At 42.8% G+C, this 19,150-nt stretch overlaps 1 protein-coding gene across 2 annotated transcripts in view; it reads left to right on the top strand.

The window, feature by feature from the left end:
* LOC117363665 (retinol dehydrogenase 12-like) overlaps positions 1-19,150 on the top strand; it is a 48,130-nt gene that overhangs the window by 13,166 nt on the left and 15,814 nt on the right. For both annotated transcript variants that reach the window (XM_033951767.1, XM_033951766.1), the window contains 3 exons: positions 8,511-8,629; positions 11,099-11,254; positions 14,697-14,801. In XM_033951767.1, the coding sequence (XP_033807658.1) occupies positions 8,511-8,629; positions 11,099-11,254; positions 14,697-14,801 (380 nt within the window). The remainder of the gene's footprint in view (positions 1-8,510; positions 8,630-11,098; positions 11,255-14,696; positions 14,802-19,150) is intronic.

Below are 19,150 nucleotides of genomic sequence, written 5' to 3'. Positions count from 1 at the left end.
GGCACAGATGACAGAATGCGCAGGCGTTTCTATAAATCCACAATAGAGACTTTCCAAAAGTCTTCACTTAATTTCATTCTTCCCGAAAGAATGGCAGCTGCTTATTTTCGCGGCGGGAGTTTACCGAAAACTCCACATTAATATTTGTCCTTGCCAAAAGAACAGTAACCGCGGCGGGTTTACCAAAAACCCTACAATATAAATAAAGGGTTGGAACATGACTCCAATACCTGTGAGTATTAAAGAACAGAATTCAAAATTCAGAAATACTCACAAAATATTAGTAATGTCAAGTCCATCGCGGACGTAGCCCCCAAATTGAAATGAATAGGATCTGTTTCTTGGTCCCGAAACTGCCCTGCAAAACACTCTGTCATCTGGAGGCAATTTCCCTTAGAAAGAAAGATAGGTAGACCATATTCTAAAGAGATTTTGCCTGTTTTATTATCAGTGTGCATTCCTATATATATCTGTTACATGGGTCAGTGGTAACCATCACAGGAAAAGGGGGATGGACAAGAGAGGGGAGGGGGTGTGTGAGCAGGATATGTACATGGCAGGGGGTTTGAGCCAGTATTGTCTTAAAGACGAAACTTCATTAACATGATTAAATGACCTCTTCCCAAACCATCGAGAGAGTAAACACAAAACATTCTGCATCTGATTACCTCCAGCACAGGCAGGAACAAAAGACATCCTTTTAGACAGAGACAGAAAACTTATCCATTAAAATGTGTCCTTTCAGAGCCCTAAATGTGTACTATTTTTATTAGTTAATTATTATTTTACAATGCTTAATGTGACTTCCTTTAAGGTTTGATACGTGTGCCAGAATATTTTTACTAAATTTAAGAAGCATCCAATGCTAGAAGGGATAGAGGTTTAAAAAAGGGAAAAGGCATTAATGAAGTCATTAGGTTCAATTTAGCCATTTATTTCTGCATGAATTTAAACAACTAAAAAAAAAATATATAGCTCATCCAGTCATACAAGAATGGCTCTACAGCAGGAGTGCCCACACTTTTTGGGCTTGCAAGCTACTTTTAAAATGACCAAGTCAAAATGATTTACCAACAATAAAATTTTAAAAAACACAAAGCACACTGTACGCAGAGAAAATGTTAACTATCACTTATATTCCGCGGGTTTTCAAAGAGGTCAAGGCAGATGACTTTATGCAATGTCACCTCAGGAACAACTATACAAAAATAGAAAAATATACTCCCTCTCTTTTTACTAAACCACAATAGCGGTTTTTAGCGCAGGGAGATGCGCTGAATGCTCTGCGCTGCTCTTGATGCTCATAGGCTCCCTGAGCTAAAAAACGCTATTGCGGTTTAGTAAAACATAGAAATAGACGGCAGATATGGGCCATGGCCCATCTAGTCTGCCCACCCCAATGACTCTCCCCTACCTTTCTCTGTGAATAGATCCCACGTGTCTATCCTATTTGGCCTTAAAATCAGGCACGCTGCTGGCCTCAATAACCTGAAGTGGAAGACTATTCCAGCGATCAACCACCCTTAGGGCTAAAATGGGAGAGCTGGAAATCCTAGCCAGCAAAAATGGCCTAGACATAATTGGAGTCACAGAAACGTGGTGGACTGATGACAATGAATGGGATGTGGCTTTACCAGGATTCAAACTCTACAGGAGAGATAGGTCACACAAAAAGGGTGGAGGAATAACGCTATATATAAAAGATTCCATGCCTTCAAACAGGATGGAAACAACAGTAAGGGCGGACGACTTGGAATCACTATGGGTTAAGCTACCAGGAGGAACTGGAGCCGACATAAAATTGGGTCTGTACTATTGCCCACCTGGACAAACGGAAGAAATCAACCAGGATCTGGAGGCTGAACTGAGGCAGGTATGCAAAAGCGGAAGTGTGGTGGTGATGGGAGACTTCAACTACCCGGGAATAAACTGGAGTATTGGGCACTCAAACTGCATGAGGGAGACCAAATTCCTGGAGGTCACGAGGGATTGTTTCATGGAACAGCTGGTCACGGAACCAACACGGGGTGATGCCACTCTTGACCTGATCCTCAACGGACTAGGGGGACCCGCTAAGGAGGGGGCGGTACTAGCCCCACTAGGAAACAGCGATCACAACACGATCCAGTACAGGCTAGAAATTGGATCATCAAAGGTGAAAAGAACTACAACGACTGCACTTAACTTCAAAAAAGGGAATTATGATGCTATGAGGAAAATGGTGGGAAAGAAACTCAACGACAGCGCAAGGAAGATGGAGTCCGTAGAAAATGCCTGGACCATACTCAAGGGCACAGTGCACGAAGTACAGAACCTGTGCATCCCCAAGTACAGGAAAGGGTGCAAAAAAAATAGAACAAAAAACCCAGTGTGGATAACAAACGCAGTGAAAAAGGCGATAAGTGACAAGAAAGCATCATTAAAAAAATGGAAAAAGGACAAAACAGAGGAGAACCAAAAGGAACACAAAAAACACCAAAAGGAGTGTCATCGAGTGGTTAGGAAAGCAAAAAAAGAATATGAAGAGAGACTGGCAGGGGAAGCAACAAACTTCAAATCATTCTTCAGGTACGTTAAGGGGAAGCAACCAGCAAGGGAGGAAGTGGGACCCTTGGATGATGGGGACAGAAAGGGAGTGGTAAAAGAGGCAAAGGAGATAGCTGACAGGCTAAATAAGTTCTTCACGTCAGTTTTCATGAGGGAGGACACAACCAACATTCCGAAGCCTGAGGAGATCGTAAAAGGAGAGCAGGATGAAAATCTGGTCCAGCTAGAGGTGAGCAAGGTGGATGTCCTCAGGCAGATAGACAGGCTAAAGAGCGACAAATCGCCAGGTCCGGATGGCATTCAACCAAGGGTACTCAAGGAACTAAGGAACGAAATAGCTGAACCACTTCGACAAATATGCAATCTATCCCTAAAAACTGGAGAGATTCCGGAAGACTGGAAAATAGCAAATGTCACACCCATCTTCAAGAAAGGCTCAAGGGGAGACCCAGGAAACTACAGGCCGGTGAGCTTGACCTCGGTCCCGGGAAAGATGATAGAAGCACTGATTAAAGATAGCATCTGGGAACACATCGACAACTATGGGCAGCTAAAGTCGAGCCAGCATGGCTTCTGCAAGGGCAGGTCATGCCTCACGAACTTATTATACTTCTTTGAGGGGGTAACCAGCCAGGTGGATAAAGGGGAATCCATAGATATCATTTACCTTGACTTCCAAAAAGCCTTCGACAAGGTGCCACACGAAAGACTACTAAGGAAGCTATGGAACCATGAGGTGCAAGGGGAGGTCCACCGATGGATCAAAAACTGGCTGGCGGACAGGAAACAGAGGGTTGGAGTAAAGGGACATTACTCAGACTGGCAATGGGTCACAAGCGGAGTTCCACAGGGGTCGGTGCTGGGACCGCTCCTATTCAATATATTCATTAACGACCTGGAGGCAGGAACAAAATGTGAGGTTATTAAATTTGCGGATGACACTAAACTATATCGCAAGGTCAATAACATAGAGGACTGCGAAGATCTCCAAAAAGATCTGACAACACTGGAAAAATGGGCCAGAAAGTGGCAAATGAGTTTCAACATAGGGAAATGCAAGGTCATGCATATAGGGAAAAAAAACCCGATGTTCACTTACAAAATGGGGGGGGATCAGCGCTAGGGGTGAGTGACCTTGAAAGAGACCTGGGAGTGATGGTAGACACAACATTGAAGGCGTCGGTGCAGTGTGCCACGGCCTCAAGGAAAGCAAACAGAATGTTGGGTATCATTAAGAAGGGTATCACGACCAGGACAAAGGAAGTCATCCTGCCACTGTATCGTGCTATGGTGCGCCCGCACCTGGAGTACTGTGTTCAGTTCAGGTCGCCGTAGCTCAAGAAGGACATGGAGGTACTTGAGAGGGTCCAGAGAAGAGCAACTAAGCTAATAAAGGGCATGGAGGACCTCTCATATACTGACAGACTGAAAAAGCTAGGGCTTTTCTCCCTGGAAAAGCGGAGACTTGGAGGAGACATGATAGAAACCTTCAAGATCATGAAGGGCATAGAAAAAATAGACAGGGATAGATTTTTCAAATTAAGGGGATCAATAAGTACAAAGGGGCACTCAGAGAAATTGAAAGGGGAGAGGTTTAGAACAAACGCCAGGAAGTTCTTTTTCACACAGAGGGTGGTGGATACATGGAACACGCTACCAGAGGATGTGATAAACAGGAGCACGCTACAGGGGTTCAAAGAAGCTTTGGATAGGTATTTGGAAGACAAAGGGATTGAGGGGTACAGATAAGAGTAGAGGTAGATTATAGGGATCGGATTAGAGGTAAGTTACAAAATTAATCAGGGACCACTGTTCAGGCACTAGGCCTGATGGGCCGCCGCGGGAGCGGACCGCTGAGCAAGATGGACCTCTAGTCTGACTCAGCGGGGGCAACTTCTTATGTTCTTATGTCCCTTTAAAAGGCAGCTTAATAAAAAATATACCTGAAATAAAACAATTTGGTTTTACTGGCTCCTGTTGCTCTCCACACTTTCTTTGTTTTTTTTTCCAAAAGTGTGCAAACTACTTGAACTTTTTAGTACAGGAAGCCAATTAGTCAGGTCATAGAAAAGATATCCTAAATTATTTATTCAACTATTATATTATCTTAATTCTGACTAAACCTACACTCTGCTGGGATGTTCAAAGACTACCGGCCCTTATAGTTTAATAATTTGGGGCTATGCTGTGTACTCCACACCCCTCTAGAGCCGATAATGATCTATAAATTAACTCTCTGTACTCTTCAGTATCTTAATTTAATTGTAATTTCTCTATCTGTCGTTATAGATTATATTTTAAAATTCCTCAACTGGCTAATGTAGTTGGAAAAATCGCACATCAGCCCCTCCCTGTTCACCAAAACTGGGAGTGAACCTCCTGCACTCTCCTTGCATTAATTCTAAAATCTAGACCAGGACAAAAATAATCTGTCCCTTTGCCCAAATCCAGTTTTTTTCTTGTTACATTTACATACATATACATAATGGCACGTGCTCTAATGCTGTAATGTTATAACTCACATATATACAGGCATCATACAAAAACAGATAATACTATTATTAGATAATATTATTCTATGTAAAGGAATATTATTTAATAAAATAAAGCATGCTTATTTAAAGAATTTATACTTACAGTTCGCAGTATAAAATTATATATACAATAGCTACATTCATTAACTTTTAACTACAGTATGCAACTAACATACTTACAACTTCCGTCATGCAGCCACTTCCATGGGATACACATCAGATTTGACTGACAAGAGCCTTAAGATTCATCTTCGGAAAATTCTCTCGAACACGGGATTTCTTGTGGCCATGGCTTCAGCTCGGCAGTTTTCTGAGTTGTAGGCCTTGTTCGGCGGGGATTCCTATTTCTAATTTACCAAATCTGGGGTGTCAGTTCAGACGGTACCACAATTTCTTTCTAAGGAGGTGTCGTCCTTTCTTTTATGACAACTCACTTTTCCTTCCTTCTTCCTGGGAGGAGAAATGGGGAGCCGTGCTTTTATTCACTGCATTTTTTTTTTTTTTTTTTTTGAAAGTGCATAGCGTTCTCCGCGAGCTAGGTTTCTAATGACTTAGTTGTTTAGATCACCTTTTTGTATTCTTCAAGGGACGCCTCGAACATATGGTGGCGTCCAAAGCTTCCATCGCTCGATGGGTCCAGGAGGACATTATTTACGCTTGCTTGATGGCAGGGAAGCAGTTGTCAAAAGAACTTCATGACATTCCACCAGAGCGATGGCTACTTCTTCGACTCAGTCCAGAGGTTTTTTTCCTTTGAGTTTTGTCTCGCAGCTACTTGGTGTTCCGAGAGTACTTTATCTCAGCATTACCGGATGGATGTGGGGGCGCATGCGGTGGATGCGTTTAGTGCTTCGGTTGTTGTGGAGGCGGCGTTTGCTTCCCACCCAGATTGAGGATTGCTTTGCTACATCCCATTGATCTCTGGATTCATCTGCTGCTGTTGCTAAGGATTGAAAAATTATGTTCTTACCTGTTAATTTTCTTTCCATTAGACGCAACAGGTGAATCCAGAGCCCCACCCTTTCTGGATATTGTCTGTCTGTTTTTTCTTTTGCAACTTTCGAAGTTTGTTATTATTGATGGTTGTTTTCTGTATTATTGCCTTTTGAGATTTTGTTATGGGAAATAAGTTTTTACATGCTATGCCTTTTGATGGTTACGGATGCTTGGGCAAGGAGCTATATTGGAGATACAGGAGGAGTGCCAGCCAATAGGACCACCTGTTAATCAGTTTCTCTATCTCCGCCTGCTGTTAGATGTGTGCAATCCCATTGGTCTCTGGATTCATCTGCTGCGTCTAAAGGAAAGAAAATTAACAGGTAAGAACATAATTTTTCCTTATGTGTATACTTTTGTGACACTTTGATAAAAGTGGTCTATAAATGAATATACTATAAACTAAACTATTTATTGTAGGGGATTCAGTAGATGTCCAACCTCCAGGATGTCCAACCTCCAGCCTTTACCAGGTTGGGTTTTCAGGATTTCCACTACATGCAAATAGATCATATGCATATTCATTGGGGAAATCCTGAAAAATATGAAATGGGTAATCCTGGGTAGGCTCCGACTCCCTACTTTGTACCATATAAACTGGGATTTTTGGGCCAAAAAACTGGTCCAAAAATGGGTGTCCTAGTTTATATTCAGGCCAGCGCCCACCCAGTCCCCTCCCAGTCTTATTGCAGGCCTCCGCCAAGCCACCAGGCTCTATACTCTGTTCTCCCTACTTGCCCTATCCATTATACCTTCTCTGCTGCTGGAATCCCTGGTGGTCCAGAGGTGTAGCGGGCAGGAGCAAGCTATCCACACTCCTGCCCTGTTGCTAACCCGGTTGGTTGCTGGAGTGTGCTTTGGCAGGAGCCATTCAGGAAGCCACTGAACGCCGAGCAGCAGCACCAAAGCGTGCTCCTGCTCGGGGGCTGAAGCCAGAATTCACAGCAGTGACCGACCAGGTTAGCAGTGGGGCAGGCGCACGGAAAGCTCAATCCTGCCTGCTACACCTCTGGACCCCCAGGGATTTCAGCAGCAGAGGAGGTATGATGGACAGGTAGGGGGGACAGGGTGGCAAACCTGTGAGGCAGGGAGGGGGCTGGGTGCACAGCCTGGCAGGGCACTTGAATATTAAGCCGCCCGACTTACGAGTCAACTATTTTTCCTTCTTTTGGGGGTCTCGACTTATATTCAGATCAACTTATATTTGAGTATAAACGGCAGTTGTTAACCTCAGTCCTGCAACACAGCTGGATACTACAATCTAGGTGCAGTACCACCTTAACATCAACATGACTTGCACTGACATATTAGTAAACTTGCTGATGGTGGTGGGTTGTAGGTTGAAAGTGGCAGAATTGGGTTCTGAAGGTCAGGGTCATTAAGGCATTTTTATGTTTACTTTATTTATTTATTTTAAATTCTGTAGCTTATAATTTGTTAATATCATTTGAAAAAAAAATCAAAAAGATAATTTTGCAAACAAAATAATACCAATAAGCGCACATTCATTTGGCAAACATTAAAATTACACAGCGCTACATTGAGCAACTGGACTCTCACATTAATTAATCCAAACGAGCCTCAGACAAATAAGCAGGACATTCAAGTCCAAGCTAAATAGTGAAAGCCAAACCTGAATGTAGAGAAACAAACACAGTGCTCGGAACAGAACGTGAACTGGATGTAGTTGCAAAAACAAATATTTAGCTGTGAAGAAAGTCTCCTTCTGTCAGTTGAAGCTGTAGATACACACAGCAATACTACATATGCTGCCAATTTGGAAGGAGCACTTTAACTTAAACTGCTCTCGCTGTAATCACCAGAAAACAGTAAAGATCCACAGTCAGTAAATGAGTCCAGTAGCGCAAAACAAAATCACCCCTCTACAAGAGCCTTGTTTAGCAAAAATCTGCTGCATCCGGAGAAAGGGGTACACAAATCTGCTGCATCAGGAGAAGGGGCGCACAAAGGGGCACACAAATCTGCTGCATCGCAAAACAATCACCCCTCTACAAGAGCCTTGTTTAGCAAAAATCTGCTGCATCAGGAGAAAGGGGCACACAAATCTGCTGCATCAGGAGAAAGGGGGAGAAAGAGCACACAAATCTGCAAACAGGAAAACTTTCTCCAACCAAAAAATAACTTTTCCTGTTCGCAGATTTGTGTGCCACATTAACTTTCCCTTTCCCTCTTATTACATCAGAGCTGTTTGAGATGCTAATCTTGTGGTTCAGTCAGTAAATATGTAGACTTTTTTTTTTTTTGTTGATGCTCTTGTTCATGGACTTAAATGTATGATTGTTTAGGCACAAAGGAAGCAAGTTTCCTTTTGTATGCTAGCTTTAGCAGTATGTTATGCCACAGGAAAACTCCTTTTGTGTCAAGGTTCTAATTAAAAGCTTTTGAGGGTTCTTTATTTTGGTTTTCTTCCAGGCGGTATGTTGCAGGACAGACGTGCAGGTCGAACGCAAAGCTCCATGGCAAGGTGGTGATCATTACAGGCGCAAACACTGGTATTGGGAAGGAGACCGCAAGAGACCTTGCACGGAGAGGCGAGTGCATTACCTTGATGGAGTACGAGTTCCTTGGATGGAGGGATGGGGGTTGCCCAAGCTATAGGTCTGCTACTTCTTTATCCCTATTCTGACATAGGGATTCTTTTTCTATATGTTTACAATTACTAATCATTTCTATAGCACTACTAGTTTGGTATACAGTGCTGTGCACATGTATGAGACAATCCCTACTCAGCGGAACTTATAATCTATTAAGACAGAAAAATAGGACAAAGGATTAGAGAATTATCTGTCCCCCTGATCTTTCTGTTTTGAGATGGATGTACAGTAGTACAAATAGATCTGTGTAAAGATGGTATAACAACTTACATTTTTATTTTATTTTAACATTCCCTTTTTGACCTACCTTTTGCACACTGGACTCAAGATTTGTCTTGTCATAAATTGATGTGTAGCAGAATTGAAATTTATAGGAGTGAGAGGGATCACAATCTGACTACCCATGAACTAATTGGAGATTACCAAAGGAAAGAAGAGATCTTGCCTCAAGTATGTCCCAGAACAACAAAAGAGGCAAGTGAGAGATCTTAAGACCAACCGGCAGTTATTTATTGAAAACTAGACAAGTGATTCAACAAAAGTCCTTGAACAAATGATGTCAAGATAAGTCCCAAAGTACTTGTACACATGAATCCAGAGCAAATCCCAACTTGGATCTGAGTTTTGGCAACATGGTTGCCTTCAGGGGACAACAAGTTACTTGGGAAAAAACATGTTGAAAATATTTTGTGCGTCGGCGGAGGACAAACATGTCTTAAGACATCTCGCTTGCCCCTTTTGTTGTTCTAATTGGAGATTACTATATTTTTCGCTCCATAAGATGCACTTTTTTCTCCCCAAAAAGTGGGCGGAAATAAGGGTGCGTCTTATGAAGCGTGTGTGTGTATATAACCCCGGCGGTACCTTTTAAAATGTTGGTGGATGGCTGCCTGCTACTTGTCGGGGCCTGTGGCACACAGCGTGCTAATGCCTCAGCCCGGACACTTCCCTAATTGGGCCTGTCGCTGTTGCTTAGCAAGGCTGCTGCCTGCTGATTACCGGCACATTGGGACCAGCGGTGCACAAGCACGCTGCTTCATGGGCAGGTGCCACTTCTGAATAGCTGCCTCAGAACTAAGCAGTCATTCAGAAGTGGCGCCCGCCTATGCCGCAGTGTGCTTGTGTGCCACTGGCCTGACATGCCGATAATCAGCAGGCAGCAGCCCTGCGAAGCACCAGCCACTGGCCCAATTAGGGAAGTGTCTGGGCCGAGGCATTATCGCACTTGTGTGCCGCGGACCCCAACAAGTAGCAGGCAGCTGTCCACCAACCTTCAACATTTAAAGGTACCGCCCGGGGGGGGGATGGGATTGAATTTAACGGTGCTGGGGGTTATGTAAAAGTAATTGATTGGAGGGGCTGGGACGGAATTTAAGGTATATATTAGTATACAATTTGGTTCAGAATGGATTGGTGGGGTGTTTGTTTTTTGTTTATTTTTTTCTTGTTTTCCTTCTCTAAATCTGGGGTGCGTCTTATGGAGCAAAAAATACGGTACATCATATTTCACATTGACCTATAAGCTGGGATTTGAACCAGACGCATAGATATGAAAGGCTAAATGCTGTGATTGTCTGAGCCACTTAATTCCTAAATGTGACTCTTCTTCAGAATGACTCCAAGATCCTTTTTGCCTAATATGGAACCCAGCTTTGAGATACACAAGAAGCAGTTATCTTACATGTGTCGCGTTATACTTAGACAAACGTACAAGGATGCAGGCTAACCACATTCATAGTTTTGTTATAATAAATTTAGCCTGCATCCTTGTACGTTTGTCTGCAGTTTTTTTTTTTTTTTGTTTTACCTTGTGTTTTTTTTTGTTTTGTTTTTTGCTCACTGCAAACCTTATTGGTTTTTTTCCTTTGTTTGGTTCGCATTATACTTATTCACATTACACTTCATATGCTATTCAATGCCAGTTGCTTTGAATAAGAAACTTCAAAAGGACTAAGCATATGGAAGGGATAGTACTGCCTTATTTTCATGCATGGTGGGCTGGGGGTTTGCCTTGCATGTAAATATGAAGAGGTAGCTGCTATTAAGCTTTATTGGGTTTGACACTTGAAGAGGGTTTAGGTTCCTTTGGATAACTATTTGCTGTATAATTTTAGTTTTGATTTCCTAACTTGTTAAGCGTTGCTATAATTTTTATGGCGGTAATATGGGGTGATTTCTGTATTGCTTTAAATGAAAAAGATATTTACACAAAAAATCCACCTTATTAATATTTTTACATCTAATTTGCTATTTTTGTGCATCCCCCCCCCCATTCTTCTCATTTGGATCTATTAGTAGTTTTTCTAAAGGTGGTCTTGACTCATAGACTTTCACAGAACAATTAAATCTAGTTTGGTTCCTCTTGTCTTTAACTAAAGCTCATACATACTTTCTGACTCTCTCTAGGTGCAAGAGTAATTATTGCTTGCAGAGACATAGTAAAGGGGGAAGCAGCAGCTTGTGAGATTCGGGCTACTACAGGAAATGAACAGATTGTCGTCAGGAAATTGGACCTTGCCGATACCAAGTCTATCAAGACGTTTTCTGAAACGATCCAACAAGGTATGATACCTGTCTTTTAAAGTAAGCTTGTCCCATTTCTGATGCTACTCTGTATGTGTGTTGATATGGGGAAGAGCTGGGAATCCAGTGTTGGCTTTGACAGGCTCAGAAGGAAGGTGCGTGTCTCAAAGTGTTATTGCTGTCTTTGAATTACTTAAGGTAATGACAGGTTATAAAATCTGTCTGATGTTAAATTCTCCAGACACTACTGGAAGCTAGGACAGATTAAAATTTATTTTATTTCCAATGCATAAAACTGAACTAAGCCCTGATCAGGTTGGGGGATATGGAGGAGAGGAAAAGGCTTCCAAAGAAGACCAACTGATCTATTTTTATTTATTGTACACTAGTGTTTTAAGCCCGTTACATTAACGGGTGCTAGATGTTGTGTTTGTGGCTTTTTTTTTTTTTTTCTTCTTTGTCTCTCTCTCCTTGGACACTGTCTGTGTCTCTCCCTGGCCCCCTGGCTATCTATTTTTCTTTCTGTCTGTCTCCCTGGCCCCCTGCCTGTATTTCTCTGTTGTGTCATGCAGTCCTGTCTCTCCGTGGCCCCCTTTCTATGTCCATAGTGTCGCCTTCCCATGTCCTTAGTGCCCCTTAAATGGAAAATTCCTCACTAATAATGGTCACATAATAATAACCCCAATTCCAAAAAATAGCAAAGAATCATCAGCACTGGTAACCAACTATAGACCAGTAGCATCCATTCCATTTATTGTAAAAATCATGGAAGGACTGGTACATACTCAACTGATGGAATATCTTGATCAGTTCTCTCTTGCATGAAACTCAATCTGGTTTTAGACCTTTGTTCAGTACTGAGACGGTAACTGCAGATATCTTAATCTGCGTCTCTTGTTTTAGTAAGGGCCTTAATGCCCTGATCATGCAATTTGATATTAGCTCTGCCTTTGACCTAGTTGACAATGCCTAGATGCAATTGGTATTAGGGAAGAGGAGCTGGACTGGTTTTGAGGCTTCCTTTTATCCCGTATCTATCAAGTACGATTCAATTATGATCTCTCCAAAACCTGGAGCAACCCATCTGGCGTACCGCAAGAATCGCTACTATCCCCATTGCTTTTCAATGTCTACATGTCCTCACTAGGTACGCAATTGACCCAGCTGGGGATAAAATTATTCAGTTACACAGATGACTTCACGATCATCATTCCATTCACTAACTCTCTCTCGGAAATTACTCCCAAGGCATCAGAAGCACTAAATTTGATGGAGCAATGGATGACTGAATTCAAACTGAAACTTAATTCAGAAAACAAAATTTTTTGTAGCTTCGCCACACCTGCTTGACACCAAAACACCGCTATGCATCAATAGCCTCAGTTATCCTATTCAATCTACTATGAAGGTATTGGGTATAAAACTAGACCAGTGCTTAACCATGAAGGACCAGGTAGACTCCTTAATCGGAAAGGGTTTTTTTCACTCTCTGGAAACTTCGATCCATTAGAGCATATTTTGATATGTCAGCATTTAGAATCCTGGTACAATCCCTTGTACTAAGTCAACTTGATTACTGTAAAATCGCCTATTTAGCAATTTCCCAAAAGAATATACGACGATTACAATTGGTGCAAAATGCAGCGGTCAAACTGATTTTCGGGCTGAAGAAGTTTGATCATGTGACACCTTACTACCGACAGCTGCATTGGCTGCCGATGGAGGCACACATGAAATTAAGTTCGCCTGTTTCTGCTTTAAAGTACTATATGGTCTAGCCCCTAAATACATAACTGACCTTTTCTCCTTCTCAGCCAACAGACATAAGAAGTTCACATTCGAACTTCGTTTCCCCTCCAGTCAGAGGATGTAAACTCAAGACACCAACACCTTTTCTCTCATCAGGCAGCATTATGGGGTAAAGATCTAGAACAATTGCTTACGCCTACTACTTATGGGGAATTCAGGAAACACCTAAAAAAATCTGTTCCTGAAATATCTAGGCAATTGACCCATACAACTCTTTCTTCTCAATAAATGATCCCTTGAGCTGTTAATCACTAGCTTCCACTATGTTAAGTTCAATCTATTTGTACCATCTTATAATCTTTGTAAGCCGCATAGAACTTCACGGTCCTGCAGTATATAAACTGTTTATTATTCCTGTGTCCTTAGTGCCTCCTTCCTAGATCCTTAGTGCCTCCATCCATAGTGCCTCCGTCCCGTGTCCATAGTGCCCCCAGTGCCTTCCAGACTTTGATCTACTCCCACCCCCAAAGCCAGACTGTCTGCCTGCCTGCCTCCCATCCCCCCATGCAGTAGAACCATTGAGCAGCATCTTTCAATTTCTACCTCCGCACCCCCCCCCCCCCCATTCTCCCTGTACAGTAGAAGCCGGCATTTTTCTTTCCCTCCCATCCACCCTGTGCAGTAGAACCGGTAAGCAGCACCCCCCCCTCCCACCACTACCGCCCTGTGCAGCCGACCCCATTGACCCTCCCACCACGAGACGATCTACAAACCTCCTGGCACCAGCAGCATTCCCAGCACTTTAAACACACTGCTTCGTGGCCTTCTACTGCCGATTTCCTCTGCCACGTCTCTGTCTCTGATGTCGTCAGGGACTCGGCAGAGGAAATCGTCAATAGAAGGCCGAAGCAGCGTGTTTAAAGTGCTGGGGACGCTGCTGGTGCCGGGAGGTTTGTAGATCGTCTCGCGGTGGGAGGGGTGGATGGGGAGGGTCAGTGGAGTTGGCTGCACGGGGGGGGGGGGGGGAGATGGAAACATGCGGAGGTTCGTGGTCATTTTGCATTGGGAGGGGCGGATTGGAGGCTCAACAGGGGTTTGGGTGCGGTGTGGGGGGAGGAGGGGGTCAAAAATTGGCCCAAAAATGGGGATCCCTTTTTATATTTGGGCCAACACCCAGTGCCCACCCAATCCCCTCCCAGACTTATTGCAGGCCTCCACCGGGCTGCCGGGCTCTGCACCCTGTCGTACCTCCTCTGCCGCTGGAATCCCTGGTGGTCCAGAGGTGTAGCAGGCAGGAGCAAGCTTTCCGTGCTCCTACCCTGCTGCTAACCAAGTTGGTTGCTGCTGCAAGTTCCGTCTTCAGCCGCTAACCTGTACCGAGCAGGAGCGTGCTTTGGCATTGTTGTTCGGTGCTGAGTGGCTTCTTGAATGGCTCCCGCAAATTCTTGTGAGGAGGCGCTGGGTACAGATCCTGGCAGGGCACTTGAATATTAAGCCACCCAACTTATATTCAAGTCAACCATTTTTCCTCCTCTTTGGGGGAATAATGGGGGTCTCGAATTAAATTCAGATTTATTTTTTTTCTCCAAGTATATACGGTAATCCTCTAACTTCTCTAGTCTTTACTACCTGCCTCTCTTTTACTTCTCTGCTTACACTGATGGGCTCCTATCTTATATTTAAAGCAAGACTTTTGTTGTGATTATGTGCAAACCATCTGTTTTCTTTCCAGAAGAGAAGCAGATTCATATCCTAATCAACAATGCAGGAGTCATGATGTGTCCGTATTCCAAGACCGCTGATGGATTTGAAATGCATCTAGGAGTAAACCATTTGGGTAAGGTTGTTTCCAAAATTTATGATTGGGATGGACAGAATGGAAATATGCAAGTGCCATAACTTCAAGTTTCAAGTTTATTTAAAATTTGTTTAATCGCCCTATCATATATTCAGGGCGATGCACAGTTCTAAAAATAATAACAATACACAGGGGAGCAAAGAGTTCATATAGCAAATACATGACTTTCAAAACAGACAGAACTATAGGATAGAAATACAATAATTGGAGACAGATGCAACAATCAAGGAGAATTACAAGAGGGATTTTTGTTTGTTTTATTTGGTTTAAAAAAAAAAAAGAATGGATTTTACTTTAATTTGGTGTTTTTACGATGTCTAGCAGTCAAATGCATCTTTAAAAAGAGAGCATTTTAACTGACTTAAATCTGTCAACGTTTCTTTCCTCCCTTAATAATAATAATAATAACAACTTTATTCTTGTATACCGCCATACCCAGTGAGTTCTAAGTAGATTGGCAATGAATTCCACAATTGAGGGGCCACAACGGGGGAAAAATGTATCGTCTTTGTGTATTAATGGTTTTAAGTGATGTAATGGTTAACAAATGTTGGTCATTAGATCGAAGAGTTCTAGTGGAGGCAAAGGGAATTAGAATCCTGTCGATGAAAGATGGAGACTCAGAGTTGGGCCTTAAATGATAACGGACATATTTTGTAAATTATTTTATGTGATAATGGGAGCCAATTTTTTTATTTTTTTATTTTTTTTAAAGAAGTGGCGAAACACGGTCAAACTTTATTAATTTTTTTATTTTTTTGCATTCATGAAAATTTTAATAGAGGCGTTTTGAGTTAGAACAAAAAGGGATGCAACCTGAGGCAGCAAGGTAATCCACCAGACCAGGACAAGGGAATGTTAAGAGGAATAAGTTGCCTGGAATGCCAGCAAAATGTATGAAAAGCGAGTCCTTGATTTGTAGTTCTATGCACACAAAATTGAATAGTACAGATTGACCATGGCTTGTTGCTGGGTTTATCTGAGAGCTGGCAGCCACTAAAAGATATTATTTACAGGAACCAAAGGTGAACCTTGTTTTGGTAGGCATGGTCTTTTTATATCAGCTTATCAGTAACTCAAGCTTCTCTTAGGGATATTGGATGGCCTTAGATAATTATATTTCCAGTGCAATAGGAGAGATATTTTAGTCAGTAGGATTATTTCTCTTTAGCTGCAGAAAGAATCCACTCTGCCTCTGTTGTATTTCACTAATCTCTCTAGCTCCACCTTCAGTCAGTACCAAAACGCACAGAGCCATCCAATACACGTGAAATAGAGGCACCTGTAGCGACAGGCTCAACCAAATTGTTCTGCTCAAACCGTAATTAAACGGTACTATTAACCGCCAACATAGGCTTCAAAAGAGCTCAGAAGCTGTTCCCCAATAAATAGAGCATATATACAAATTCTTCCCAGCCCCCAAGAAATGATGGGCATCCAAAAATCAGCTTGGAGAAGCATAAACAAGATAGGAACTGTGCTTGCTTACAGTTGTCATTTCCAGTGCAATAGGTGAGACAGTCTAGACAGGGATGTACAAAAGCAGTTCTGCAAAAAGCTAGGGCAGGCTTGATGGGCTGACTCGTAAGACCAATGACCCAAAGGTGGGGTCCTATCTTGCTGCCATGTCCACTTGGTAGAACTTAGTAAATGTGTAAATAGAAGACCATGTTGCCGCTTTGTATATCTCACTTAGGAAAATGGGTCACAAAGCAAAGTTACTTACTGTAACAGGTGTTATCGGAGGACAGCAGGCATATATTATCATATGTGGGTGATGTCGTCCATGGAGCCCAGTAAGGACAGTGGTAAAAGTGTATTGCCACTAAGTTTTTAATAACTTTGCGACAGCCCGCACTGCTCATGTGCGGTGCCTTCCTGCCCGATGCCATCTCGTGGCACCTCAAGTTTCATAAGCAAGTTAAGCTAACCAGGGGAGGTGGGAGGGATGTGAGAATATCTGCCTGCTGTCCCCGGATAACACCTGTAACGGTAAGTAACTGTGATTTATCCTAAGACAAGCAGGCAGCATATTTTCCCATGTGGGACTCCTAGTTTACTGGAATGGGATGGAGGGAGAGCTGGCCATTAAGAAAATAAATGACCACTCATCTGGAATAGGATTCTAGACAGTAGTGAGATTTGAATGTATGAATTGAAGACCAAGTAGCTCCTTTGCAAATTTCATCAATAGGAATGGAATGTCCAAAAGCTACCGATGCTGCCATGACTCGGACTATGTGTGCTGTAACACATCCCTCGAGCTGCAGCCCTGCCTGAGCATAGCAGAAGGAAATACAGGTGCTAACCATGTGGAAATAGTTCTCTTGGTTACAGGGAGGCCCAATCTGTTAGGATCAAATGAGAGGAACAGTTGAGATGAAGTCCTTTTTATATGTAACTAGTCTTAAGCCTGTTCTATCTAATCTATTTTAAAAGCAGACTGACTGTGAGCCTTCGGGATAAGGGGTCGATAGGGTCCGCTGATATGAAATGAAGTCATGCAAAGGGGGTAACATGAACTGTGAATGCCATGTGACTTATGAGTTGCATCATCTGCTTTGCTGAAATGGTTTGTACAATGGAAACCTGAGTGCAATGATGAAGTAAGGTGTCTTTCTTTGAGGTAGAAAAGCCCATAAAAGAGTGGTGTCAAGTAGGGCTCCTATGAATTGCAGTAGTTGAGAGCTGCGACTTGGGGAATTTAACTTTCTCCAGCTTCTAGGATTTGAAGTCCATCATCAACTGTGTTGCTGAGTGTACTGTTTAAGGAGATGTAGCTTTTATCAGCCAATTGCCAAGATATGGAAACACTTGAAATTCACAGTATGTAGCTGGCACGGCACTTGGTGTACTGTATGCTCTTGGAGAAGAAGCTAGGCCGAATTTTGTACTGGAAGCGTTGATGAGCTATCCAAAAACATAGAAAATTTCTGTGATCAGGATGTATGAGATGTGTGTGTAGGCTTCTTTGAGGTCTAGAGAGCACAGCCAATTGTTTCATTCTAGAAGTGCCTCTCTGATGTGAAAAACTGGATGACAGCTATTAAACTCCAGCTGAATGCCTCAAAGACTGAACTACTCTGGATCAGGTAAAAGAACACCACTTTCACCCGTCCAACACTATCTTGGGAATCCACCCCTTAACAGCAAAAGACCAGGTACAAAGTCTTGGAATTATACTGGATGGCCACCTGTCCCTCTCTGCCCATGTCTCGCAGGTAGTTTCCACATCTTTTTACTACCTACGCCAACTGAAGGATCAAACCCTACCTCCCAGAAACAGACTTAGCCTAACTGCTATATGACTACACTACTGCAACTCCCTAATCAATGGCATTGCTGCAAGAGATCTAAAATGCCTCAAAAGTCCAGAACTCAGCAATTCGATTCCTATACAACCTCGGCTACCATGATCCCATTACTCCAGCACTCTATGCAGCTCACTGGTTACCAGTCAAAAAGCGATGCATCTTCAAAGGCCTGGTCAAGACACACGAGATTCTACCAAAAAACCCCAGCCTACATAGCATCCAAGCTATGCCTATACATCCCTAACTGCCCCCTGTGCTCCAAAGCAGAACAAAGACTCGGCATTCTCGCAGGGAGATTCCTCTGAATGAGTATGGCGTACAAAAGATCCTACAGCCATTTCCTACCTCAGCTATGCAACAGACTACCCACACAGATCAGGTCGCTAGACTCACTAATGACCTTCCTCTTCTGCCAATCAGGCCATTAAAAACTGCCTCCTCAATATACTTCTCCTAGTACTCTTCGCTATGATCAGTCTGGTCTCTAGAATAAGCTCTGTTGTCTACTGTAACCTATTTGTCATGACTAGTCTGTTTTCAAACGATTGTGAATGTCTACTTGTAACCCATTCTGAGCTTCTGGGAGAACAGAATAGAAATCAAAATAAAGAAAGAAAGAATGCCTCTTGAGGAGATTGCATAAAGGCAACTTAAGCTCTGTAGGAGGCTCATCAAATTCCAAAGCATCAAGGAGTTCTGCTCTGGGCTTAGTATCTGCCTCCAATTTGACAGATTGAGCTTTCCCCTATTGTCTGATATATTTACGTAGAAACATGATGGCAGATAAGACCAAATGACCCATCTAGTCTGCCCATCCACATTAACCATTATCTCTTCCTCTCTCTCTGAGATCCCACGTGCCTATCCCACGCCTTCTTGAATTCAGACAGTCTCTGCCTCGGGAGACCGTTCCACGCATCTACCACCCTTTCTGTAAAAAAGTATTTCCTTAGATTACTCCTGAGCCTATCGCCTCTTAACTCCATCCTCAGGAGGAGAACTAGGAGGAGCAGA

Source organism: Geotrypetes seraphini, chromosome 7, assembly GCF_902459505.1.
Source record: "Geotrypetes seraphini chromosome 7, aGeoSer1.1, whole genome shotgun sequence".
NCBI classification, from domain to species: domain Eukaryota; kingdom Metazoa; phylum Chordata; class Amphibia; order Gymnophiona; family Dermophiidae; genus Geotrypetes; species Geotrypetes seraphini.
This window is presented reverse-complemented; position numbering and strand designations above follow the sequence as displayed.